General features: G+C 48.8%; 2 protein-coding genes across 5 annotated transcripts in view; both read left to right on the forward strand.

The window, feature by feature from the left end:
* The first annotated feature begins 136 nt into the window (after positions 1 to 136).
* Positions 137 to 19,814, forward strand: spg11 (SPG11 vesicle trafficking associated, spatacsin). Of its 2 annotated transcripts, none has more exons than XM_037108483.1 (40): positions 137 to 1,301; positions 2,092 to 2,270; positions 2,366 to 2,587; positions 3,090 to 3,309; positions 3,710 to 3,847; positions 4,311 to 4,723; positions 5,214 to 5,359; positions 5,474 to 5,588; positions 5,766 to 5,921; positions 5,995 to 6,170; positions 6,303 to 6,479; positions 6,950 to 7,021; positions 7,161 to 7,288; positions 7,983 to 8,158; positions 8,243 to 8,441; positions 8,669 to 8,872; positions 8,962 to 9,068; positions 9,504 to 9,649; positions 10,381 to 10,545; positions 10,725 to 10,791; positions 10,951 to 11,113; positions 11,213 to 11,421; positions 11,574 to 11,682; positions 11,840 to 11,999; positions 12,261 to 12,533; positions 13,419 to 13,619; positions 13,922 to 14,029; positions 14,213 to 14,378; positions 14,915 to 15,129; positions 15,275 to 16,016; positions 16,412 to 16,557; positions 16,641 to 16,845; positions 17,223 to 17,360; positions 17,521 to 17,654; positions 17,788 to 17,907; positions 18,191 to 18,359; positions 18,453 to 18,529; positions 18,811 to 18,966; positions 19,122 to 19,273; positions 19,355 to 19,814. In XM_037108483.1, the coding sequence occupies exons 1-40, from the start codon at positions 1,087 to 1,089 to the stop codon at positions 19,527 to 19,529; spliced, it is 7,239 nt and encodes a 2,412-aa protein (XP_036964378.1). In that variant the 5' UTR covers positions 137 to 1,086; the 3' UTR covers positions 19,530 to 19,814. The 2 variants fall into 2 exon arrangements, with proteins under 2 accessions (XP_036964378.1, XP_036964379.1); XM_037108484.1 differs by having other exon boundaries at positions 138 to 1,301; positions 17,226 to 17,360.
* Positions 19,815 to 19,941: 127 nt separating this feature from the next.
* The window catches only part of LOC119025121 (neuronal acetylcholine receptor subunit alpha-7), a 32,391-nt gene continuing 27,280 nt past the window's right edge, over positions 19,942 to 25,052 (forward strand). Inside the window, exons 1-3 of one of the 3 annotated variants that reach the window (XM_037108491.1) lie at positions 21,717 to 21,931; positions 23,191 to 23,340; positions 24,468 to 24,531. In XM_037108491.1, coding sequence (XP_036964386.1) covers positions 21,920 to 21,931; positions 23,191 to 23,340; positions 24,468 to 24,531 — 226 coding nt within the window. In that variant the 5' untranslated portion in view covers positions 21,717 to 21,919. Of the gene's footprint in view, positions 20,448 to 21,716; positions 21,932 to 23,190; positions 23,346 to 24,427; positions 24,532 to 25,052 lie in introns of those variants that run through there. The other 2 variants (XM_037108493.1, XM_037108492.1) reach the window with 2 other exon arrangements.

Below are 25,052 nucleotides of genomic sequence, written 5' to 3' on the forward strand. Positions count from 1 at the left end.
ATTTAAGAAAACAACATTCTGCAGGTGAAAACACAACATGTTACAACTAAACAATGAGGGCTTTTATTGTGAAGGAGTTGTAGTAAAACATGTCCAGGTGTGAAAGCTGTCGGCTGATGGTTACGTTTGCTGTTACAGATCAATTTTAATGATCAGAAGTATCACAGGACTGTTCGTAAGCAGTTTAATGTTCCTCATAATCACTTTAAGTACAAGAGACTGTTATAGAAAGAAATATGTTAAAGCAGTTAATGCACATAATATCATTTATTTCATAAAATAAAGATTACTCACTTCTATTTCAATTTATTCCTTTAACTCACGTGAAGATGACTTTAGGAGACACGTGTCTTTAATAACATTATCAGGTTTCATTATCAATAAATAAATCATTCTTCATGTGACTCAGTCTGTTGAATGTTTTTGGTTGCAGATGCTGTAACTGGCAGAGATGTGCTCGTAATAATCAACAACATCGACTAATAATCTCTCTGCAGACGCTCTTCTTAACGTTGGTAGAAAAACTATGACTTGACTTATTTAGTGTTTGAGTCTACATGAGCTTTTAAAAGACAATGCCACTTTGAACACTTTGGTAAATAAAGATAATATGATTATATTATATATGTTATGTAACAATGTGATGTCAGTGCTCATATATGATTTTTGTATCTTAGTTATGACTGATTTCATATTTACTGTTTTAAATCTCCTGATTATGATTTTTGGTTTACACTTTTTTTAATTTTCAATCTCATAATCCCGATTTTAATCTCATAATCATGACTAAACATGTTTGTTTTTTTTCTCATTAAGATTAAATCTCATCTTGTTACTTTTTTCTTTACCAGACAGAAATGTTCCAACATCGTCTTTCGATTAAGTCGCCTGGTCGACATCTGTTCTCTTCTTCTATTGGTCAGATCTGGTCAGCTGACAGGGCAGACGGATCATGTGACCAGCAGACCGAGCCAGTGTTGACCTGACAGCTCCTGGTTCTGTGGGTATCGTCAGTTCTGGCTGGTTCTGGCTGGTTCTGGTGGAATGTCTCCTGGACTCACAGGCTGATCTCGAACTCGTGTGAACATGTTGGAGGCGGCTCGGCGGCCGGAGAATATCTCCACAGAGGTGTGCGTCATCCCGGAGAACCAGCACTGTGGACCGGTACCGGACATCCAGAGAGCCCAGCTGGCTCCTGGAGGCTCCCTGCTCGCATGTCTGGAGGCCCGGGGCCGGCTGGTGGTGTGGGACCCGGCGGACAGAGAGGCTCCTCCGGCTGTGGAGGACGAGAGCTGCTCAGAGTGAGTCCGACAGGAGGAGCTCACTGCAGCCTTCCTGGTTCCAGAACTCTGCCTGCTGTCTGGTTCTGGACTTCCTCCTCACATAACACACTTAATACTTAACACAAGTGAATCTAAAGTCATGAAAAGACACAAGGAGTGAAATGACTATTGATTCAGTCAGATGTTGACGTCATTATCGATGCACAGCTGAAACTAATGTGACTGTTCGTTGGATTTGAGTTTGGGGGATTGTACGGAAGCCCCGAGGGGCCAGAGAGGCTGTTTTCATGTCTGGTGATCAGATCTAAATTATTCTGTTTGTGACTGGACATGTGGTGGAATCTTCATTTGTATTTCTCGTTTTTCTTAAAAATAAATAGAGAAAAAAACATCTTTGAAAAGATATAAACTAAACAAAGAAGATTAATCAGTAGAAAGTTATATTTCATAATGATAATTTCCTAAGAAAAAAAACTGAATATTTCTTTGTGAAAATTTCCCTCTGTGAAAACATAAAACACAAAAACAACAACAAGAATAAAATCAGGAGATTTTTTTTTTTTTAATGTGTGGAACTGACCGTGAAATCTCAAGAATTTTCCACCAGTTCACACGTCATGAACACAGGAGAGAAAATCATTGAGATCAGACTTAGGAAAAACATTCTGGCCCCTCCGGGCTTCTGTACATTTGACTCTTTTCACCATAACAAAGCGAGGTCCTGATGCCTCAGCATGCAGCCACACTGATGATGATGATGATGATGATGATGATGACGACGGAGCGCCTCCACCTTCTCTGTTTCCAGCTTCTCCTGGGAGGAGGTGGCCGTCCACAGCCGCAGCAGCAGCTTCAGACTGCTGGCTGTTGGAGCTCATGGTGACCTGAAGCTGCTGGAGGCAGAACGATCAGCCTCCATCTCTCTGCGCCGTGTCTGTGAATATCCTGCAGACCGCCTGCTGCAGACCGTCAGAGACCAGGACCCGGGTCAGTACCAGTACCAGTACCAGTACCAGCAGCCTGCCATCATGTGCATCCAGTCAGAAATATTATAACACTACAGCTTGTGTCTGTGTTTCCAGGTGTGTGTGAGCTGCAGTCGGTGTGCGTGTTGTCGTTCGCTGCTGGCCGCTGCCGCGTGCTGCTCAACTGCGATTGGCTGCTGCAGTGGCAGCAGACGGAGGCGGAGCCGCAGACGTCGTCCTGCTGCAACATCCAGCTGACCAACAGAGACGGACGCTCTGCCGTCCACCACTCTGTCTGCAGAGACTTCCTGTTCGTCCTCAGCTCCTCTGGACTCACATGTATCCTCGACTGACCGACAGCAGCGTCACGGCTGAACACGACCGCTCACCGAGACACACGACACAAATACATAAAGGAGCAGTACGTAACTTTGGAGAAGAAATTCAAACTCTGAATTGTATTATTTACAGTATTAATGATGCTAACACAAGCTGTGTTCCATCAGTGAATAAACCAGCTGCCCTCAGAGGGAAATAAGCTGAACACTGTACAAAGACAGAAAGGTGGCAGGGTCCGCCACATATAAACAAAGTAAAACAATATAAACTGTGTCGTCCTTTAAGGTCTGTGTGTTTATTCAGTCATGGAAACAAAGTGAGTTTAGACAGAAATAAATCAGCCAGGATCTTTCTCTGCTCATTGACAGTTCTGAAATGTAAACTACAGACTGCTCCTTTAATGACACATAAACTAAACTCTAACATGCTTTAATCAAACTAAACGACATGTGATGAAACTGAGACAAACTAATGAAATGAAGTCTTTAACTGCGACCTCCAGCTGTGTGTAACGTCTCTGATGGCCGTCTGCTGGCCAGCATCGACCTCCCCGCCTACCTGAGCTCCGGCCCGGCGGACGACGACCTCAGCTCCTCCCCCTCTTCCTCCTTCTCCCCCTCTTCATCCTTCTGCCTCCTCCAGGTGTCAGCTGACCTCAGTACAGCTGTGGTCGTCACGCAGTCTCACACCGCCATCGCCGTCGACCTCAACCACTACTTCAGGTCTGCGTTCCCTCTTGTCTGTTTTTGTATCGGTGGACCTGTTAGAGTCCGTCTCAGCAGCAGCGGCGGGTCAGACGCAGCGCTGCCTCTCGGCGGGATGCGAAACGATGACACAGCACAAGAGATTAATGTGGCTTTATCTGCCCGCTGAGCAGTTCTGATTGAGGCGAGACGTCTCTGCTGCCTGTTTGTCTTGTCTGTCAAATCTGTGTGATGTGAATGTTCCCGTCCGGACTGGATGAATATCAGACCCACAGCAGAATCTCCCCGGATCAGTTCCGCTCGACAAACAGGAGCCTGCTGTGACTCATCTGCATGTTAATCAGAAGCAGACTGATTACTCTGTTCTGCTCCGAGATAAAAACCAAACACACTTCAGAGCAATGTTTCTGTCCTGCAGGATGTATCCGGACCACCTGCTGTGTGCCGCTCCTCCCTCGCGGCCCGCTCTCCGGCCCGAGAACCAGAGAGACCAGGACAGCCTGTCGAGCTCCAACTGCAGCTGCGTCGCCCTCGGATCAGCCTTCAGCACCGACCGGTACAGAACTGTCTGGTTATAGAACATATGACGTGTTCATTATTTGTGAATCTCACTGGATCAGTCGGGTCCAGTTCTTTAGAACAAATGTTTAGTGTTTCACTAATCACAGGAAGGATTTTAAATCGTTCATAAAGACACAAGTCGCCTCCATCAGACTTAATTTGACTTGATAAAACGAGATGTTTAAAAAATTAACAACTATTTTGAATGATTGAACGACAGTTTGAATAAGAAATACTAAGAAAAAACTGAAGATTTCTGAGGGTTAAAACTGAATCTTAAAGATGCCACTCGCGTTTTCATAGTCGCTCTTATTGATTACTCATTGATGAAAGTAATCTTCTTACACTATTTTGATCATTTCAGACGAACAGATTAATGGTAGAAATGCAACATGACTCTAATTTCAGAACTTTTTTGTTCACCTTCATCTTCTTCTTCCTCTCGACCTCTGATCCAGCTCCTGGGAGGCTCGTCTGGCCTCCATGTACAGCAGAGCCCAGCAGGCTGCAGCTCCCTCCTCCTCCTCCTCCTCCTCCTCCTCCTCCTCCTCCTCCTCCTCCTCCTCCTCCTCCTCCTGGTCCTCCTCGCTCCCCCACACAGGGGAATTCCACCAGGCTCCATCCTCGGCCCACAGCAGAGTGCCTCACGGTGGGGCGACTGTTTCTTTCTCCGTCCCCGAGTCCTCCTCTCCATCTCTGCTCACCGTGTCTGAGTTCTCCGCCCAGCTGACCTTTGTTTCCCCCGGCAACAGACAGACCACTGTGGCCTTGTGGGATTTAGAGTCTGGGAGTGTTAGTTACCACCAGGCGGAGGGCGAGGCAGCTCCGGTTCAGCGCTGTGGAGAGCGACAGCACCGACTGCTGCTGAAGAGTGAGTCAAGCAGCAGCAGCTTCTCGTGAGCGCAGAGTGAAAGAGTAAAAGGAAAAACATTCGTAGTTCTGTATTTTGGATTCCTGTCCGGAATTAATATCCACCGAGTTCATGGAGCTGTGGGGACGTCGTGACGTGACAAAGCTCCAGTTTACAGAAGAAATATCGTGTTCTGTTTAATTGTTCCTTTTGTTTTGGCTCCGGGATAATTTGATTTCAGATCTCTGCTGTGAAGTTTGGGCTCAAAGACAGAAATTAGATCCAAGAAAACAAAACAAAACACGAAATATGATGCTCAGAGTTAAAGCCTGGCTCAGTCTTCACACTGTGGAGGAACAACACAAACTGAAGTCACGCGTTCCTTTATTAGTTTATGATCTGCAGTCTCAGTCTCATTCTAATCCCTGCAGGCTTTCAGTGACAGAGTTTTCAGTCATTTCACCAGAACAATAAAGAAAACTAAACTGTCTGTCTGTCTGTCTGTCTGCAGAGGCCGGCCTGTTCCAGGTCCTGTTCTCGGTGTCCCAGCAGGACTTGCTCAGCAGGTTAATGTTGTTTGGCAGTGCAGCGACAGTCGATGCAGTGTGTCACCTGAACAGCTGGGGGCGCTGCTCCATCCCCATCCACGCTCTGCAGGTACGAGGCAGCTCGTCTCAGATCATTTCTAGTTCTGAGGAAACTGTTAGAAATGTTTCTGGATGACCTGTAGATGTTTGGAGCAACGTCTTCTCTCTGCTGTTTGTTTGGCAGGCTGGACTAAAGAACCGTCAGCTGGACACGGTGGATTTCTACCTGAAGAGTAAAGAAAACCTCCTGAACCCTGCAGCCGACCAGCCGGCAGCCTCCGGACTGAGTCTGACAGACAGTACGCACACAAACCTCATTAATGTTAATGGATCACAGTTACTCAAACTGCATAACAGTCAGAGACACGTTACTGTTGTCTGTCATTAGAAACGCATATCCTAATCCTTCTAGTGTCCTGCATGTTGTTGTATATAAAGCTGTGTGTGTGTGTGTGCGTGTGCGTGTGTGTGTGCAGGTGTGCAGGAGTTGTGTCCTGCGTTGGACCTGCTGTGTTCGGCTGTCAGAGACTCCAACAGTGAAGCTCAGAGCCGACAGTTCTCTGAGCAGCTGCTCAACATCACCATGAACTTCGTCAGCACGCAGATCCGCTCAGTCCTGTCCAACACACAACGTAAGACAAAACACACACACACGTACACACACACACACACACACACACTGCAGCTGGTCTGTTATGTCCACAGACGAGGACGCAGACGTGCGGAGCTGCGTGGACGTCCTCGACCGTTACGTCACTGACCTGAGGAGCTACATGAAGAGATTCCCCTGGCCTGCAGGGGGCGACACCTCCAGCACCGGTTCTGCTGATCCGGCTCAGGAGGAGGCTCAGGGAGACGAGTGGGAGCAGCTGCAGGCAGAGGTGACGTGTCCTGACAGAACTTTGTCAAGTTATTGTTTTATTTTTGTCTTCAGGGACGGGAGAGAAAAATGTCCCCTCATGTGTCATAAGTCTGAGAGTGTGTATGTGTGTATGTGTGTCTGTGCGCTGCAGGAAGTGGTCCGTCAGTCCATCCTGACCAATCAGATCCCCAGAGCTCAAGCGGTCCTGCGGAGGCGGAGCTGTCCGGAGCAGCACCTCCCGGCTCTGAGGATGGAGGGTCTGCGTCAGGTCTTCTCCTGCCTGCAGCACCGAGACCTGCAGACCGCCAACACACTCCTCACCAACATGGTCAGAACTCCTCGCTGTAGGAAGCAGTTAGCAGCTGCACATGTGTTAACGTGCTAACTTTGCTATGCTATGTTAAAAGTTAACCTGTAATAAAGGAATATTCCAACATTTAAGGAAATGCTCTGTGAGCTTTCCTTCTGAGAGTCAGATGATCTGATGATACCGATCTCATGTGTGTGTTCATGTCCCGAGTCCGGACATGGTTAGCTTAACGTAGCGTGAAGACTGGAGGCAGGAAACAGCTGGCCTGCCTCTGTCCAAAATTTAGATACACGTACCACCACTTCGAAAACGGAATTTTCATTTTTGGTTGAACTGTTCCTTTAATTCTTCTCATCTCGCTCTAATAAAGGTTAATAAACATAATTCCCAAACATTCCTTCAACATACAGCAAGCCAACATTAAAATCACGCCAAATTAGATTCACTGAAACTTTGAAACTTGACCTGAAGTCATTTTGTGTTTTCAGGGTTTCAGTGTGATGAAGCAGCTGCACAGTATCTGCCTCTACACCGACGACAAGGAGCTCCGGGAGTTTGTGGTGAGTTTACAGTGAACAAGACCGACGGCAGGATTTCAGACTGTTAGTAGCCGTGTGTTGCCGTAGACCGCTACACTTACATCACCTCTATGTAGGTCTTTACAATGTATATGTGGCCTCTGATTGGTTGATTGATCAGGTGGAGGAGCTGTCAGGGCGGAGCTGTTTCCCAGAGGAGCAGGTGCAGAGCGTGGCGTTCATAAAGGAGATGGAGAAGTTGGGATCACTTCCTGCCGCCCGCTGCGCTGCAGATAGCGCAGCACACAGGTACAGAGGCTGCAAGTTTAAATTCTGTATTAGTAAATTAATATTTTTAATCATTAAGTAATTGTTTTTAACCATCACCTTTTTTTCCACAATAAAAGCATCCATCAGCGCTTTTAATGTGAAGCAGCACAGCAGAAAATGTTGGGTTAGCATTAGCATTAGCATTAGCAGTAACTGTTGTGATGGGGTTTAAAGGGAGTCAGCAGTAAAATTCCTCTGATTCATCCGTTACTTCCTGTCAGTCGCCGTATGGAGGCAGTCTGAGAGAAACAGCATCTGAATGTGACAAACTGCTGAGTTGAGCTTTCAGTTTGCTGAATGCTTCCTCCTGCGACCACATCGTGGCTTTGAGTGTTCAAATTTAATGTCAGATCTGTTTTTTTTCTCCAACAACGAGTAAATGACCGTGACAGCAGCATCATGGGAACACATCAGGATGCATAAACGTACCACAGCACATTTAATCCTGTTGATGATGAAGTGACGTGTCTGAGCCTCTCGGCTGGTTAACTTCTCTGATGCTTTTTGTTCCACCTCTCTGTCTTCTTATTTCCCTCCAGCCTCTCTCGTCTTTATCTGGAGTGTTTAAAGCTCCTCTGATTCTCCTCTTTATCTCCCTCCTGCCTCATTTTTTCTGTCCCCTTTTGAGAAGGAGGTCACGTCCGGCTCATCTGTTCTTGCTCCCTCTGCACAGTGTGCTTCAGATGGCCCGTTGGGAGGCTGGAGGTGAGGAGGTTCTGGAGGAGCTGGCAGGACAGACGAGGTCTGAGGAGGAGGGTGGGCTCTGGAGGAACCTCCGACTGGACTGGGTGAGGAACTGGGACCAGAGCTGCCAGACCGCCGTCCTCCTGTCCAGACTCGGACACACAGGTAAAGTCCAGCGGGCCTCTCAGCACCTGCAGCGGCTCCTCAGAGTCCAGATCAACTCAAACTAATGTGTTTCTGGTTCATCAGAATTGAGTTCCTGTGACTCAGCGGTGTTGTGGCGTTACCTGACCGCCCTGCACGATCGGCGCCGTGTGGTGGACTGGATCAACTGGCACCAGGAGACCAGCAGCGCCCCCCGGTGGCCTGACTTAACTCCAGAACTGGTCAACAACAACACGGCCTGCAGCACCTACATGAGGGAGAACATCCTGGACCTGCTGGCCCGGTACAGCAGCGCCGTTCACCACATGACGCTGTGGAGCCTCACGGTTCTTCCTCTCTTGCAGAAGCTCCTGATATTTAAACATCCAGTATTTATTCTGAGAAAAAACTTGAAATGAATCACAACCTGTACGATAAGAAGATACACTGAATATTCACACATCACGTCACAAATCTGTCTTCAAGGCTTTGAGGTTTTGGTGAGGTCACGTTCTGCTGTTTGTTCCTCAGGAGACGTGTGTTCATCCCGGAGGAGCTGGCCGACCTGGAGCAGCTGTTGTGGAGGCTGGCTCAGGGTGGAGGGGTGATGGCTTCATCTCCACCCGTCCCTCAGTACCGCTCCCCCCTCGGCCTGGACCTCCACAGCCTCTTCATCACCTTCTGCCTGGACCACAGCCTGCAGTACCTGCTCTACACCTACCTGGAGCACTACAGGTGTGTGTCGACCTGCTGACGTGTGCTGTTAATACTTCTCTATCTGAAACATCAGTTTATTTTAATGAATCTGTTTCTGTCCTTCACAGGTTGACACCCAGAAACTGTCCCCTCCTGACCAATCAGAGCCTGTCTGAGAGCCAGCCCTGGTTTGAGATGCTGGTGAAGATCCAGGAGATCACCCGAGATCTGTCAGGTACCAGACTGCTGCAGGACCGGTTCTGTGGTTCTGTACGACCCTGACGGAGGCCACGAGCACGTTTCTCTCACAATATGTTCTCAGACTGTGTCAGTAAAGAAGTTGAGGTGGTTTCAGAGTCCAACTCAGTTTAAATCAGACCGGACGGAGTTTCTGAGGACTGATGAGTCGTTCAGGTCGTTTCTCATTGTTTCATCATGCAAGTTGAAAGAAAAAGTTGTTGATGTTTGAAGATGTTTCCTCGGACTCGAGGGTACAAAACATGATGGCAGCCATTATTTTAACATTGAATAGTTTATGTGATTAATTGTGTACTTAAGTTCAGTGCAGAATGTGCTGTGGGTGTTTATTCCTCCGGAGCTGGCGGCTCTGGAGGAACTCTGTCACTCTGATTATTGTGACTGGCTCTCTGTCGTCCGTCTGCTCTTCCAGATCCAGGACTGGTCTTCCAGGCCAGTTTGACCAGCGCTCAGGTTCTGTTGCCGGGCAGCCAGGCGTCTCTCAGCAGCCTGCTGCTGGAGGGACACAGCCTGCTGGCTCTGGCCACCATCATGTTCGCCCCCGGAGGAATCGACCAGGTAAACAGGACCTCAGCCGCCTGGAATTATTTGCTTTGAGGATTATATAAGTCGTTTCAAAATGTTCTTGTTTAATGCAATAATGATGAAGTGATTTTGAATGAAGCCTGGAGGCTGTGTTTGGAATCATAAACACAGAAGCTTTGCTGCGACTTGTTTTGTTTGGATGATAATAAAAAAAAGACAGTAATTTATGTGCCGCTCAAACAACCACATGAGCTCAGTGAGATGATTTTCACACCGGGGGGTTCGTGAGCGGGACAAACAATGACCTCCCCTCAACATCAAGTTATATCACGTTCTCTCTGCAGGCTGAACATGATTTGTTACTTGTAAGAACTGTAACTGGGTTATTAAAGGTCAAACTCAAGTTTATGAAATAATGAATTCATCATGAGAGACTATGATATCCAAGTGTAAAGATGTGAGTCCTTAATGCATGCGGTCAGATGTTAGACTCACCCTCTGAGGATTAGAGATTTTGCAAATCAACTGCTGAAATCACTCCAAATCAGCGCTGGATGCATGTTTAACCTGACAGTTGGCACCAGCGTCTGCTCGTCTGGGATCATAAGACTCTCTGTTGTTAACACACTGCAGCTGATGATGTACAGAATATGTACTGTGATTCTCCCAGAGAACATTTACTGCCTGTTCAGATCGATCTGTGATGATGTGTGTGATTTGCCGGTTCGGTCTTGAACCGTCCTCCGTGTGCTTCCTGTGAACAGGTGGTGGTTCAGGGAGAGAGGTCGGGCAGGTCGGACAGGACGGTCGACCCCCAGCTCCTGAAGATGGCTCTGGCCCCCCACCCCAAACTGAGGGCCGCCCTGTTCCCTGCTGGGCCCCGAGGAAACAGCCCGTCCTCCGACGTCTCAGTCTACCACCTCCTGCAGGTGCGTTCACACCTGTCGGTGGTGGTCCTCATTAAAATGTTAAAGCAGCAGAGTTCATCCTGTGATCACGCTGCTCTCCTGTAGCAGTCACGTTTCAGCCTGTCAGAACTCAGCTTGTGTGCATCCTGTAGGAAAGTTGAAAAAATTATAGACGTGCTGTTGTTTTTTTTTTTCTCCAGGCTCTCGCTCCTCTGGACCCGTCGAGGCTGTTCAGCTGGCAGGCAGCAAACACCCTCAACTCCACCGGTGAGCTCTGAACACCAGCTGTGTCTGGTGTAAACTTCAAGTCTTCAGAAGCTCCGAGATCACAAACGGAACATCAGAAACTAATCATGTTAGCTTTGCCACTGTGAGCATTTTAGCATGCTAACGTTAGTTAACTCTGACTGGGACTCTCCTCCACAGAAACGACGGAGCTGCCTCATTTCTCCAGCCCTCACCTGGTCAGCAGGTTCGCTCTGGTGGAGAACCTGGACTTCCTGTTTTACCTCCATCATGGCCGACCGTCCTTTGCATACGCCACCTTCCTCGTGCAGCAGCTGAGTGGTGGCAGTGACATCACACTAATGTGAGTACGACACGCTTTAATGCAGCTGCTCAGCCCACAGACGGAGGAGAAAACTAATGTGTGTGTGTGTGTGTGTGTGTGTGTGTGTGTGTGTTTCAGGCTGCAGCAGGCTGGGCAGCAGGTGTACAGGTCGGCCCTGCAGTGTTTCAACGTGCCATCGGTGGCGTCGGCGGCTGTTTGTTTCTGTGAGCTGCTGGGAGTCTGCAGCCTGAAGCTGAGGGTCGACATCAGAGCCATGAACATCATCCTGCAGCACTGGAGCCAACACAACACACACACCGCCCCGACACAGCAGCTACACACACTGGGTACACACACAACACACACACCGCCCCGACACAGCAGCTACACACACTGGGTACACACACACACACACACCGCCCCGACACAGCAGCTACACACACTGGGTACACACAACACACACACACTGCTGGGTTAACACGTTGATTTGTCTCTTCAGTATCTAAAGCTGTGAAGTTGACGGAGGCGGAGCCTGGAGCAGCGGAGGAGCTGATTGGCTACCTGGAAACTGCAGTGACGGACAACTTGGAGCAGAAGGGCATCAGCAGGTAACGGTGTGTTCATGTGCTGTCAGAATAATTGGTAATGCTTTGTATCTGACAGGAGAAACGGGGATGTGTGTGTGTGTGTGTGTGTGTGTGTGTGTGTGTGTGTGTGTGTGTGTGTGTGTGTGTGTGTGTGTGTGTGTGTGTGTGTGTGTGTCAGGTCTTCGTACGAGGCGGCCCAGGAGTGGGCGTTGCCGGTTCAGTTCTGTCAGCTGCACGGCCTGAAGCTCAGCTCTGTTTACCCCGCCCACTGCGCTGCAGACGGACAGTTCATCCACTTCCTGTTGTTTGTCCAACTGCACAACTTCCCGGCCCAGCAGGTGAGCACACACCTCACACGTGGATGTGTTTCGGGGCGGCGGGCCCCTGGGGGTCCAACCAGACCGGACCAACACTCGGCTCATAGTTGTGTTGGTCGAGGCTCACAGTTAACTGCTCCATCATCTCATAGAGGATCTATAACTTTGATTAATCACTGAACATGGTGCACTGTCAGTTTTTGGATGTTTGGATTTTTGACTATGATGTCATTTATGCCATGTCCAGCCTCCTCCTTTGACCATATTTGGTTCTTCCTCCAGGTGAGGTCATTGGCAGCTCAGTTTGGCCCCGCCCTGCAGGCCCACCTGAGTCTGGCCTTCCGGGACCTGCAGGTGTACAGTCAGAGGAGGAGCTGTGAGGAGCAGTCAGCGTCTCTGAGCACAGAGGAGGACCCTGGGAGCCCGGAGCACCACACGGAGCTGTTCCAGGTCCTCCTGCAGAGCCAGGAGGAGGCGGCGCCCTGCAGGTACCTGCTGCAGGAGGCGCTGGTGCAACGCTGCCCGACGCTGGCTGTCATGGCTGCCTGTCAACAGGTAACCACACAAACTTCACCTGTTGATCACCGCTTCTGAGATGGAAGTTCTCTGTGAGACTTCTGTGTTGTTTATGTTAGCAGACGCAGCGTTAGCTACTGTTGCTCTCTGTTAGCGGAGCGGAGAGAAGCACCGAGACGAGACACTCGAGGACAAACATCAAGTTCTGCATAAAGAAATCAACAGTCCAGCAGCTTTAAACATCCTCCATGAGTCATTTTCATGTCACGTTACAGTCTGCTCAAACATTAATACATTTAGATTACCACAGATTATTACACAGTTGCATACTTATGTACTGAGTGATCTCAGGTTCTCATTTAATGTTCATCAACTTGAAACTCGTTTATTTTAAAGAGTCTGACGCCTGTAACGTGAGCCGTCACTGAGTGAAACACAAGATGTAGACGAGGCAGAGAAATGAGTTACAAGAGAGATTTAATCAAATCATTCAGATGATTTGAAAATCAGTGAAGGCAACACTGACAGCTGCAGGTGAAAAACCTCCGAACCTGCTCATAAACAAACACAAGGTGGGTCGAAGCAAAACTGCAAATGAGGCCGAACTCCAACCAGAGAATCGACCTCAGTCCTCAGAACACTTTCTCCTCACCAGAGGACAGAACCGCTCTGCTTTATATTCTTTGGATGTCCTTTTTTTTTTTTACAGGAAGATCTCTGAGAATATACAGAGATGCATGTCGAATGTTGATGATCAGGATGTTTTGTGTGTGTGAGTGCAGACGCTCTGATGTCGAGTGCTGAGTGAACTTTATTCAACAATATTTATCCAGACAGTAAAATGACACGTAAACAGTTTTGATGCAGTAAATACTAAACGTCTTTCTGGAGACTAAACACAGTTCAACCCTGCTTGATTGACAGGGGGCGGAGCTACTGCCGTGCCTGTGTGTGTGGGTGCTGACCTCCGTCGATGATGTCACTTATGGTGAAGCCACCTCCCACCTGTTGGAGGTGCCTCAGCACCACGAGTGGACGCTGCACGACCTGTCAATCATCTGGAGGACGCTGCTGGGGCGGGGCCACGTCAGGCCCCTCCTACGAGCCTTCCAGCTCTTCCTGCCGGTAAAAACAGACTGACAGACAGATTTGACTGGATTAGAGCTGCATCCTTAGCACCATATTCAGAACAGTGTGATGCTCCCACGTTGCCGTCTTCCTGCTTTTCTCCCAGAATGTATTAAACCTTTTCACTGGGGAAAAGTCTTTTAATATGCAGCTTATTGAAGTTTTTCATAATTCTTCCCTGACTGGTTCTGTAGGGGTTTGTTTGTCAGGTTTGGATGTTTTAAGGTCAAACGTACAGTCTGGAGAGGACTCTCCCTGTGAACTGGTCCAGACATCCTTCTGTCCGTCTTGTCTCTCAGGACTGTCCTCTGGTGTTGGTGCTGAGGATGTTTGAGATGTGTTGTGACTACAGGAACTTCTCTGAGGCAAAAGCAAAGCTGCTGGACTTCCAGAGGACCCTCATAGCTGTGAGGAAACACACACACATCTGCTTTTCCTTTTGCAGATTCTCTCAAAATGTATTTGATATGAATTAATTGGATGGATGGAGAGCGGGAGCCGTATTCAAAGCCTCCTTGTGATGAAAATCTTCTGAGAATTTTTCCTTAAAAGTTATTCACTTATGATTTATTCACTCCTCGCTGATGCAGCTGAGAAACGGTGGCCCAGCGCCCTCCAGTGGACTCCCCCTGCAGTGGGTGGAGAGCCAGGCGTCAGTGCTGCTCCTCACCATGCTGCAGCGCTGCTCCTCCCAGTACGACCTCCACCGGCTGCTGCAGCTCCTGGCCGACGTCGACAAACTCCTCAAATCCAACGGTGAGACCGGAGAGTCCGTGACCGGTCCAGGAGATGACAGGGATTAATAATTAATATCAATACAGGATCGATTACCAGCTGGACAAACAGCACTGTCTGTAGTTATCACAAAACATGTTTGTTCTGACCTGTGTGTGTGTGTGTGTGTGTGTCTGTGTCTGTGTCTGTGTCTGTGTGTCTGTGTGTCTGTGTCTGTGTCTGTGTCTGTGTCTGTGTGTCTGTGTGTGTGTCTGTGTCTGTGTCTGTGTCTGTGTGTCTGTGTGTCTGTGTGTCTGTGTCTGTGTCTGTGTCTGTGTGTGTGTCTGTGTCTGTGTCTGTGTCTGTGTCTGTGTCTGTGTCTGTGTGTCTGTGTCTGTGTCTGTGTCTGTGTCTGTGTCTGTGTCTGTGTCTGTGTCTGTGTCTGTGTGTCTGTGTGTCTGTGTGTCTGTGTGTCTGTGTGTCTGTGTGTCTGTGTCTGTGTCTGTGTGTGTGTGTGTGTGTGTGTGTGTGTGTGTGTGTGTGTGTGTGTGTGTGTGTGTGTGTGTGTGTGTGTGCAGGTCCAGACTTCAGGAAGCTCAGTCAGCTCAGTCAGTTGCTGCAGGGGTCAGAGGTCAGCCTGTCTCCCCGGCTGCTGCAGTGCTCTTCTCCCTCCATCCAGCAGGAGGAGTTCCAGGCTGCAGTGGACGCTCTGCAGGCCCGGGGGCTCTACAGCCAGGCCCGGCAGGTGGCCCAGCTGGCCGGCCTGTCAGTCCACCGCCTGCTGCTCAGCCAGGTCTGATCCGCCACAGCAACAGTTACTTTTACATTTTCTGTTTACAGTCAGCCTGATGTGATCGTCAGCCTGACGCGTTGATCGAAACATCTTGCGTCAGTTCTATGATGCTTTAACGAGGCAGACGTTTCTGTCATCCACGCAGCTTCTCCAGGAGGTAAACTCCCAGAAGTCCAAGCGTCAGTGGAGAAGGTTGGAGACGCGAGTCAGTTTCTGGAGGAGATGTCACGAGCAGCTGAAGGCCGACGGCACTGATCCAGAATCAGCCTCCCAGTTCTTCCTGTCCCAGGCTGACGCTGGGAGCTCGGACTCCTCCGGAGCTGCGGAGGCTCCGGCCGAGCTGCTGGACATCCAGGAACGCTGCCTGCTGCTCTGCCTCGCCGCTCACTGGCTCTCCCTGCTCAGCCCGGCTCCTGTGGACAAACTGGAGAGCCTGGAGAAAAGGCTGTGGATCAGCCGCGTACGACGACGCGTCCTCACCGTCGCCATGGAGAAGGAGAGTGTTTTCAGCCTGCCGCCTGCCATCACACATGAAATGAACACGTATGAAGTGCTCATGAAGGAGTTGTCCTTCTCCAACATATCAGACCTGAACACAGAGGGCTGTCTCAGTGTGGAGGGACTCCCGGGGCCCCCTGGGGAGCAGGAGGAGCTGAATACCCACTCAGCACTGAGTCCAGAGGAGAGGAGCACTCTGACCGAGCTGATCGGTCAGTTACTAGATGACGGTAGTATTCACGAAGCCAGCCGGGTCTGCCGGTACTTCTCCCTGCATCACCCGGACATGTGGGTGGTGCTGCGCTGCAGAGGTCTGGCCTCCGGAGAGCTGAACCCTGAACCACCAGAAGAGGCAGCAGAGGCTCCGCCGAGGACCGGCATCACCAGCTGTGAGCTGCAGTTTAAATATGAATGCACTTCATAACCTGCTCCTATCACAACGCTCTGAAAACTGTTCAGTTATCATCAGGAATAATAATTATAATAACTCTGAAACGCTTCCATCTGAACATTTCAGCTGCGTGATGGTTTAAATCTCATCAGAGCTTCTGACTTGAAGCTGCTGCTGAACAAAATCTTTTCATATCATCACTGAATCCTCACTTGAACACTTAGTTGTGTATTTCATTCATTTCTGGGAAGAATTCTAAATGAAATTCTTATTTTAAAGTTTGATAATTATTTTAGATATGAAATAAGAAACATCTGGCAGGATGAGGACACGGTGAACGAGCTAATAGAACAACGGCTGAATATCTCTCTCCTCCCTCTCCACCTCCTCCAGCTCCCTCCCTCAGCAGCCTGTTGTCCTTCGTGATGCTCCCCCTCCCTGACGACGAGGTCGCCGTCCAGCTCCAGAGACTGGTGGATCAGTGTCGCCATGGCAACAACTACTGCAAACAAGTCCTCAGCCTCTACCAGCTCTCCAAGGTACCAGCCAGTCCAGCACATGCTGCACATGCCCGTGTCAGCACCACAGGTCTGAGTGTGTTCTGTCCGTCTGTCCCACCCAGGAGCTGCAGTGCTCCTTCAGTCAGATCTGCGGGGAGGAACCTCGCTCGGTGCTGGAGAAGCTGCTGCTGTCGGACCAGCCGGAGCGCTTCAGGAAGGCTCAGGCCTTCATCAAAGCTCAGGGTCTCTCTGCAGACGCTGTGGCCGAGCTGGTCTCCTCCGCCGTGGTCCAGGCGCTGCTGGCCTCCACCCAGGAGCTGCAGCCGGGTGAGATCTGGACCGCTGCAGTCTGCATGGGCGTTGTATTATGTTCTCTGAATGACACTTGTTCTGAAAGATACACAGAACTTTTATCTTTGAGGAGCTTCATTACACATTTCATGAGCTTCTCTTAAACACCAAATTCACTCAAAAGCTAAAAATCACAGCAATAATCTCACAAAGTCAAATAACTGAAATCTTCATCTCAGGATGCTGCTGATGAACGGTACCAGCAACAACCATCATATTCAGACAAAATGATACATTATCATGTTGATAATAGATATCTGCTGATGCTGTGTAAAGAATCAAGCTCTTCTTAAATGTGTTTCTTTCCGCACTGACTTTGTTCTAGTCGGTGTAATTGATTACTGATGTTTCAGCAGAGAGGCAGGTCTACAGGCCGTCGGAGGGCCGCGACTCGCTGGTCCAGCTCATCAAACTGTGTGACGATCCCAACATGGTGGGAGTCAAACTGCTGGAGAACCTGGACACGGTTCCACTGCGAGACCTGAGCTGCAGTACGACACACACACACACACACACACACACACACACACACACACACACACACACACACACACACACACAGAGTCAGGGCATTTTCATTAATACTAACCAACAACCCAGCAGGTGGAGTTCTGTCCTGACACAAAGCGTCTGTCCTTCTCTCTCCTGCAGTCGTGGAGCTGCTGGTCGTTGCTCACGACTGTTTCAGTCTCACCTGTAACATGGAGGGGATTGTCAGAGTGCTGCAAGCCGCCCGTCACCTCAGCCACACCTACCTGGCTCCCGGAGAGCACTACAGCCTGCTGGTAAGCCCCGCCCACTGACCCGCTGTGTGATGGGACCAGATCGACCTTCATATGGTACAATCCTGTCATTATTCACCAATGTGATATCAGCTCAATGATGCTCAAAGATGTGTGTGTGTGTGTGTGTGTGCAGGTGCGTCTGCTGACAGGTATCGGCAGGTATAATGAGATGACGTACGTCTTCGACCTGCTGCATCAGAACCATCGCTTCGAGATGCTGCTGAGGAAGAAAGTGGACACGGACAGAGGACAGGTGGACTCACTTCAGTTTTTTTTGTTACCCAGCACTTCCTGCACAGTTGTTTCACATTAAAAGCCTCTGAAGACACAATCCCTACACATTCTGATAAACTTTTACTGTGAAACATGTGCAGGAAGAGTTTTTTTGTTTTGTTTTTGATCAGAAAAATAGCAACCAACATGAACATTATGATGATTTAACCATGTGAGATGTTTAAATAACTTGGTAAGATTTATGTGGATCCAGTTTTCGGCCGCGCTGCCTCCACATTAACACGATCTTCTTCCTGTCGCAGAGCTCCAGTCTGAAGACGGCTCTGCTGGATTACTTAAAGCGCTGCCTCCCCGCAGACAGCGAGAAACACAACATGGTGGCGCTGTGTTTCAGCATGAGGCGAGAGATCGGAGAGAACCACGAGATGGCTGCCAGAACTCAGCTGAAGATCATCGAGTCTCAGGCCTGGGGTGAGCACGAGAGCCGGCCTGAGAGTCAGAGCACTTCTTGTTAATCAGCCTGTTGTTGTTTCTGACTTGAGCTTGTGACTTGTGTCTGAACAGTGGTCACTCCTGAGCTGAAGAGTTCACTGGTCAAAGTGTTGGGTCTGCTGAAGGACGCAGCCGAGAGCTTCTCCAAGGTACAAGAACGTCTCTGCACGCCGTCACGGTCACGATTCTAAAAAGAAAACACGTTTTTCTCTCCACCTTCGGCTTCTTGTTAGCAGCTAGCTTATTGTTAGCCTGCAGCTACACTTGTGTGCATCAACTCGCTGGTACCGGTGACACCATCAGCATCAGAGATCCTCTATTGATTCATTTTGAAAGAGGATTTACTCCAGACAGATTTAAGAAACCTAAATTTATAACAAACTGAATTTCTACCTTTTGTTGTTATATTTGTGTGTGTGTGTGTGTCCAGGATGCGTGCGTGCGTCAGGCGAGTCGTTGTGTTCGGACAGCGAAGCTTGTGGCTCTTCAGCTGCACTTCCTGAACCAGGGATCGGACCTGCGCGTCATCAACCTGCGACCTGCAGAGCTGCTGAACGCCGTCACGTCGCTGCCACGATGCTACCAGGTCGGTTCTTGTGATGACGGACTCACAGTAGTTAACATACTTTAAGCAGAACATGACTGACACCTCCAGTGTGTGTGTGTGTGTGTGTGTGTGTGTGTGTGTGTGTGTGTGTGTGTGTGTGTGTGTGTGTGTGTGTGTGTGTGTGTGTGTGTCAGGTGTTTGTGGTGTCGGAGGCGTACAGCTACAGTCCGGACTGGGCAGAGATTTTGTACCAGAAGGTGATCCTGAAGGGAGACTTTGTTTACCTGGAGGAGCTCAAGCGCCACCGTCCGCTGACCTCCAGCCTGTTCGAGGACATTTTCAAAAAGTAAGTCGTTGTGAAGCAGCGACGCCGTCAGTGAACAACCTGAAAACATCTGATCTCATCTCACCTGTGTGTCTGTTTCAGGCTGGACGGCGCTCCGAGCAGCGTCACTCCCAACGTGAAGCGCCTGCTGACGCACTGTGATGATGTGTACAGCCGCTACAGGCTGGCCTACCAGCAGAACCTGTATGATGTCACCAAGTCACTGCTGCAGGACGCCAAGACCTCCAGCTACCTGAACGACAGGCTGGCCAGCTGAGCGACTGACGGACCGTCTGTGCATCCGATCACATAAATCCTGTCGATGTTTACTGCTTATTTATAATAAGCACAAAACTGCCTTCTGTCCTCTAACCTGTCTTCTGTGGAGATGAACTAAAATCAGATGGAATAATAACTGAATATAATTTGTTTCTATTAATACACAACAAAGACAAATGAAATGTAAACTTTAATGTACCGTTCAGTTTGTCAGGATTCACAAAACCTTCACAGCAGGATGTGATGACGTGTAAACATTCACATTAAAATCACTTCATGAACAGTTTTGTATTGAATGTTTGGCTTCAGTGCTGCAGATCAATATTTATTATCCCGTCTGATCCTGGAGCTCTTTCACTGCCTTCATCACTGTTTTATATATTAAAGTGAACGTGTTTGTGGCTGTGATCACATGCAGCTGCAGGCCAGAACACTGAGGACTGAGGTCAGTCTGCATGTGTCGGTTCCCTGCTCCTCCACCAGGTGGCGGTCCAGGATCAGTGTCGGTACCTCACGTCTGTGACCTGATCAGAGCTGGAGCTGATCAGACTCCTGCTGTCAGCTGATCGGACTTTCTGGACTTCAGACTGATGTTTCAGTAACAGACCTGCTCACAGCTGCAGGAGGGTTTCATGTCTCAGTGAGAAGACGTCGACTTCCAGCAGCTGGAGGAGAGAAATCTTTCTTTTTACTTCATCAGCTCTTTGTTAAAACCTCCTTCAGCCATTAACAAGATTTTCTGCAGTTTTAAGTTGCTGAAGCTTGCAGATGCTCTTCTTTTATGTTTGGTGTGTGCTCATTACAGCTGTAGGCAGCGCTGGTAATAAGCCGCAGAGCCGAGGATGCTGGGAAAAATCCTGGAATTAAACCCATCTGTCTCTGGACAGCGTGCACATGACAACACAGCTGCTATCAGGTAAACACACAACTGCAAAGTGATATTCTCAGCAATGTGTGTGTGTGTGTGATTACCTGGTTTCACAGAAGATGAAATTTAGAGAAATGACTGAAAAGAAAGTTTCTGTGGAGACAAACATGCTGCAGCTTTAACCGTCTGATCCTCCTCCTCTCTCTGCCAGCCGCCTGTATATCAGCACTAATGTCTCTAATGAAGAGAGTCGTTAAGAAAACGAGCTCATTATTCAGCTCTAATTAACAAATGAATCAGAAGTTTATATCTCGCTCAGTGGAGCAGATGAACGCTTCACTCTGGAGACGCACATTATCTTATTTACTCTGAAAATGACATCCTGTCCTTTTGACCTTTAACTGAAGGACAAAGACAAAACATTTAATCTGCAATGAGACAACTTGCAGCTGCTTATTTAAAGGGACAGTTCACCCAAAACTGAAAATTCAGTGCTAACCATCTAACCTCAGAGGTGACACTCTGTAGTTTCAGCCGGAGAGGTAAAAGCAGCCAGTTCACTACTGAGTCCAATAAATCAACAGAAAAAACTCATAAAATGTCTAGAAAGGAAATTTAGACACTTTGTAGCAGGAAAATCCAACCGTCCACCGTCTGACTCACCTCATTCAAACTGGACTCAACCTGAGTCACAGTCACCAGAACAGTTCTGGTTTGTCTCCACTGTCTCTCTGGTTCGGCCCAAATCAATCCTCAGTTCACAGTAACATGGAGATCTTCTGTCTCTCCACGCTGATGATGTCCGACTCTCTCTGTCCTCTCCTGATGTGTCTTCTGTCCCCGGAGTCAGAGCCGCTGTAAATCACCTCTGTAGTGTAAATCACCTCTGTAGTGAGTCCTCTGTCTTCACACTGACCTCTGTCTCTCAGAGTTCAGTCCCAGTCTGCGGTCCACACGTCTTCACTGGCAGGCTGGTTGACTGAGCTCCACAGTGCTCCTGTAGCATTCTGATACACAAGTTACGACTTTCAAAACATAAAACGGCAACAAAAAAGAAAACATGAAGTGGCTTCAGCTCGTCTGCTGTAATCCAAGTCTCCTGAAGCATCAAGGTTTTAAATGTATTTGAAAAGATGTTGTTACGTCCTTGATGTGCGGTCGAGGTCGAGCAGATTGAGATGTCGGGGCTCCTGCAGACTGTGATCACAGCAGACGAGCTGTATGACGACGTCTGATGTTTCTGTGGTTGTTTCTCTGTTTTAAATCGAGTCTCAGCTGCTTCAGTTGTTCAGCAGAATGCTGCAACTCTGTTTTACTGTGAAGCTCCAGAACTGTTCTGTCAGCATGAGGCGAGGAGAGTTTTCATTTTTGGGTGTACTGCTCCTTTTTGAGGATGATCCCAGTGTTTTAAATCAGTGCAGGTTTCCTCTCCTGCTGCTAAAAATATCAGTGTGCTCTCCGTCTTCTGAAGAAGCCGCTCGTTGCCGTTCACTCTGCGAGACTGAAGAAGAACTCGTCACATGAAGCGGGAGGTATGTGAGCTTTTTTTGGTTTATCCTTATTTCCTTCTTCCAAAGTAGAGTGTTTTCATGTGGGAGCTGCTGTGTGTTTTCTCTGTCAGTCACCTGAGACTCTCACAGGAAGTCGGAGCCAAGAAACACTCCTGCAAAAATAATGAGAAACAAGTGAATGTCAACACGTCTAATTACAGAGTGGTTCTGCAGGGACCGGCAGAGCTCAGGGGAGGAGTTTTCCAAGATAAAGCAGACGGAGACGGAAATAAACTCTGCAGTGAAACAGTGACGATGGATTAAACCACAGAGACGTCACTGAGGCTCGGTGCAGTGCCGCTAACACTCAGCAGCCGGGTCTGCAGGAGAACTTCAGTTCTGATCTGCTGTAAAGAGTCTGGACTCACATCCTGTGCTGAGACGCTGGCTTCAGGGTCAGAGGTGACAGGAAATGTTCACAGTTCAGTTCAAACAGCATCATTGTTTAATCAAAACGTGACACTGATGGTTGAACAGCACCGACTGTGCCGAGAGAACAGACGAGTGTTACAAACAAGCTCTAAAAGTTTCCTGATTAGATATTAAACGTCATGTGATCGACCGTCTTCACCGCTCGGCTTCCCTGCAGAGAGGAAGCTGACGGAAACATCAGGAGCTTCAGACGTGACGGAGGCTGTTTGTGTGTTTTGTGTCGTCAGTATGAACGCGTTGTGTTGTCAGTGTGTGATGCACATCGTGATGACGAGTCTGAAGGTGTTTTTACACCTGGACCTACCTGACCCGAGGCTGCTGGTCCTGCTGAGGTTCGTTTGTCGAGGTGTGAAATCTTTATGTCGTCCTGTTACAGTCTATAACTCAGAGAGACGAGAACAGCGGAGGATCAGGAGGGACGTCACCTCCATCAGCTGATCGGAGGGCAAAAAACAAAGAAGAACGTTTTTCTGTTCCTGTTGATTCAGCTGATTCATCTCAGACATCTCGTGTTTTTTGACTTGAAAATCATTGAGAACAACAAAGATCGCATCACACCAGCTTCACCTGAACCTGCACCTCCATCTAAACCTTTGATTCAGATGAAGATGGTGTTGTTGACGCCACAGTGAGGAGCAGGAAACTCCTGCCTCATGTTTTTCAAGCCACGATCTGATCTCTGCGTCTTGTCTTCAGCTCTGCAGGTGTTTGGTCATCAACAAATATTAAACACATTGAGAAGTTGACACCGCTAACACATCTAAAGATTACTGACTTTAAAGCTTGAGTTTACTTGTTCTAACCCACAGTTCAGGTGCTGGACAGCAGCAGCCGACGCTCAGAGGAACCTGGTCACCAGACGTCAGGACGGAGACCTGCTACATAATCTGGAACCAGCGATGGACACCAGTGAGACCAGAGACCAAAGATCAGCTGAGGTTCAGACGGTTCTCTACACTGTGAGGTTCTGGAAGTTCTGCCACGTTCATCGTGTGTCCTGACTGCTGACATGTTTTGTGTTGATGCAAATCCTCTTTCTGAGTCTGTAAATCTGAAGCGTGACTGAAACATCCACCGAAGCTTCCAGCGGAGACGCGTGTGGAGCGACGAGGAGACGAAACCTTCCTCACATCATCACATCGAGCCGACGTGTTTCCATCTGCAGTGATTTAAAAGCAGAGGCTGTAAACTCACATCCACTAACAGAGATAACGCTTCATTTACAGACTGTTGGATGAAAAGTCGCTTCTCTTCAGAGATTCTTCAGTCAGCAGTTTGGGCTTCAACACGTCAGCAGCTGTTTGTTTTTAAACTCACTGAGTCTAGAAGCACTTTTCATTCTTCTAAAAAACATCTTTACATGAAATAAAACATGTGCAGCCCGGTGCAGCCCGGTGCAGCTCGGTGCAGCTCGGTGCAGCTCGGTGCAGCTCGGTGCAGCCCGGTGCAGCCCGGTGCCGCCCGGTGCAGCCCGGTGCAGCCCGGTGCAGCCCGGTGCTGCCCGGTGCAGCTCGGTGCTGCCCGGTGCCGCCCGGTGCTGCCCGGTGCCGCCCGGTGCAGCTCGGTGCTGCCCGGTGCTGCCCGGTGCCGCCCGGTGCAGCTCGGTGCTGCCCGGTGCTGGAGACGGACCGGGAACACACCAGACACACTGACCGGTGTGTTCAAGCGCTGAGCTTAAAAAAATTAAACTGGTAAACATCAAATAAAATCATCAGATCATCACACACACACACACACACACACACACACACACACACACACACACACACACACACACACTGCATCCTCGTCAGCTGCCAAATCTACTCCTTTGGATGTTTTTGGGGGGAGGAACATCACCCACTTCCACTCAGAGCAAATCCTCCATCCATCCTCTCTCTCCTCTCTCCCTCCTCCCTCTCTCTCCTCTCTCCCTCCTCCCTCTCTCTCCTCCCTCTCTCTCCTCCCTCCTCCCTCTCTCTCCTCTCTCCCTCCTCCCTCTCTCTCCTCCCTCCTCCCTCCTCTCTCCTCTCTCCTCCCTCACTCCGGTGTTGTCCACCGGTTCAGGAGGATCTCTGCTCAGTTTCAGTCTCTCTGTGACTCATAGCTGCTGAGGATGGATGCTCGGATCTTCACGCTGCATGTCCTGACACTCTGCTGCCTCGTGCACGGTAGGCTTAACACACACACACACACACACACACACACACACACACACACACACACACACACACACACACACTGACTTCTCTCCCACAGAGGAATAATAATAAGAACTGTTCAGACGAGGGAGGGAAACTCAAAACTTCAGGAAATATTCTGTAAAGAGAAAAAGAGAAAAGTCACAGGATGTGAATGTGAAGCTGCTGTTTGTTGGACCAGCGACGTGACACCAGGTGTCAGTAAAGATATTGTGGATTGATCCGAGGGATCGATGATGTCATCATCATCGTGCTGTGTTGACTCTCGTGTATTTGTTGTTTATGTTTTTATTGACAGACATTCCTCCTAATCTTAATAATAATAGTGACAATGATAATAACATGTGATGTGATTCCCTGACTCATTTATTACATGATAGTACTGAGAGGATTTCTGAGGGAGCTGATCAAACTCTTTAAGGTTGTTAAATTTGTTGGATGCAGATTAAGATTAAAGTTTCTAAAGTAAAAAATCATCTGGACACGAGTTC

Source organism: Acanthopagrus latus, chromosome 8 (genome assembly GCF_904848185.1).
Source record: "Acanthopagrus latus isolate v.2019 chromosome 8, fAcaLat1.1, whole genome shotgun sequence".
Classification (NCBI taxonomy): Eukaryota; Metazoa; Chordata; class Actinopteri; order Spariformes; family Sparidae; genus Acanthopagrus; species Acanthopagrus latus.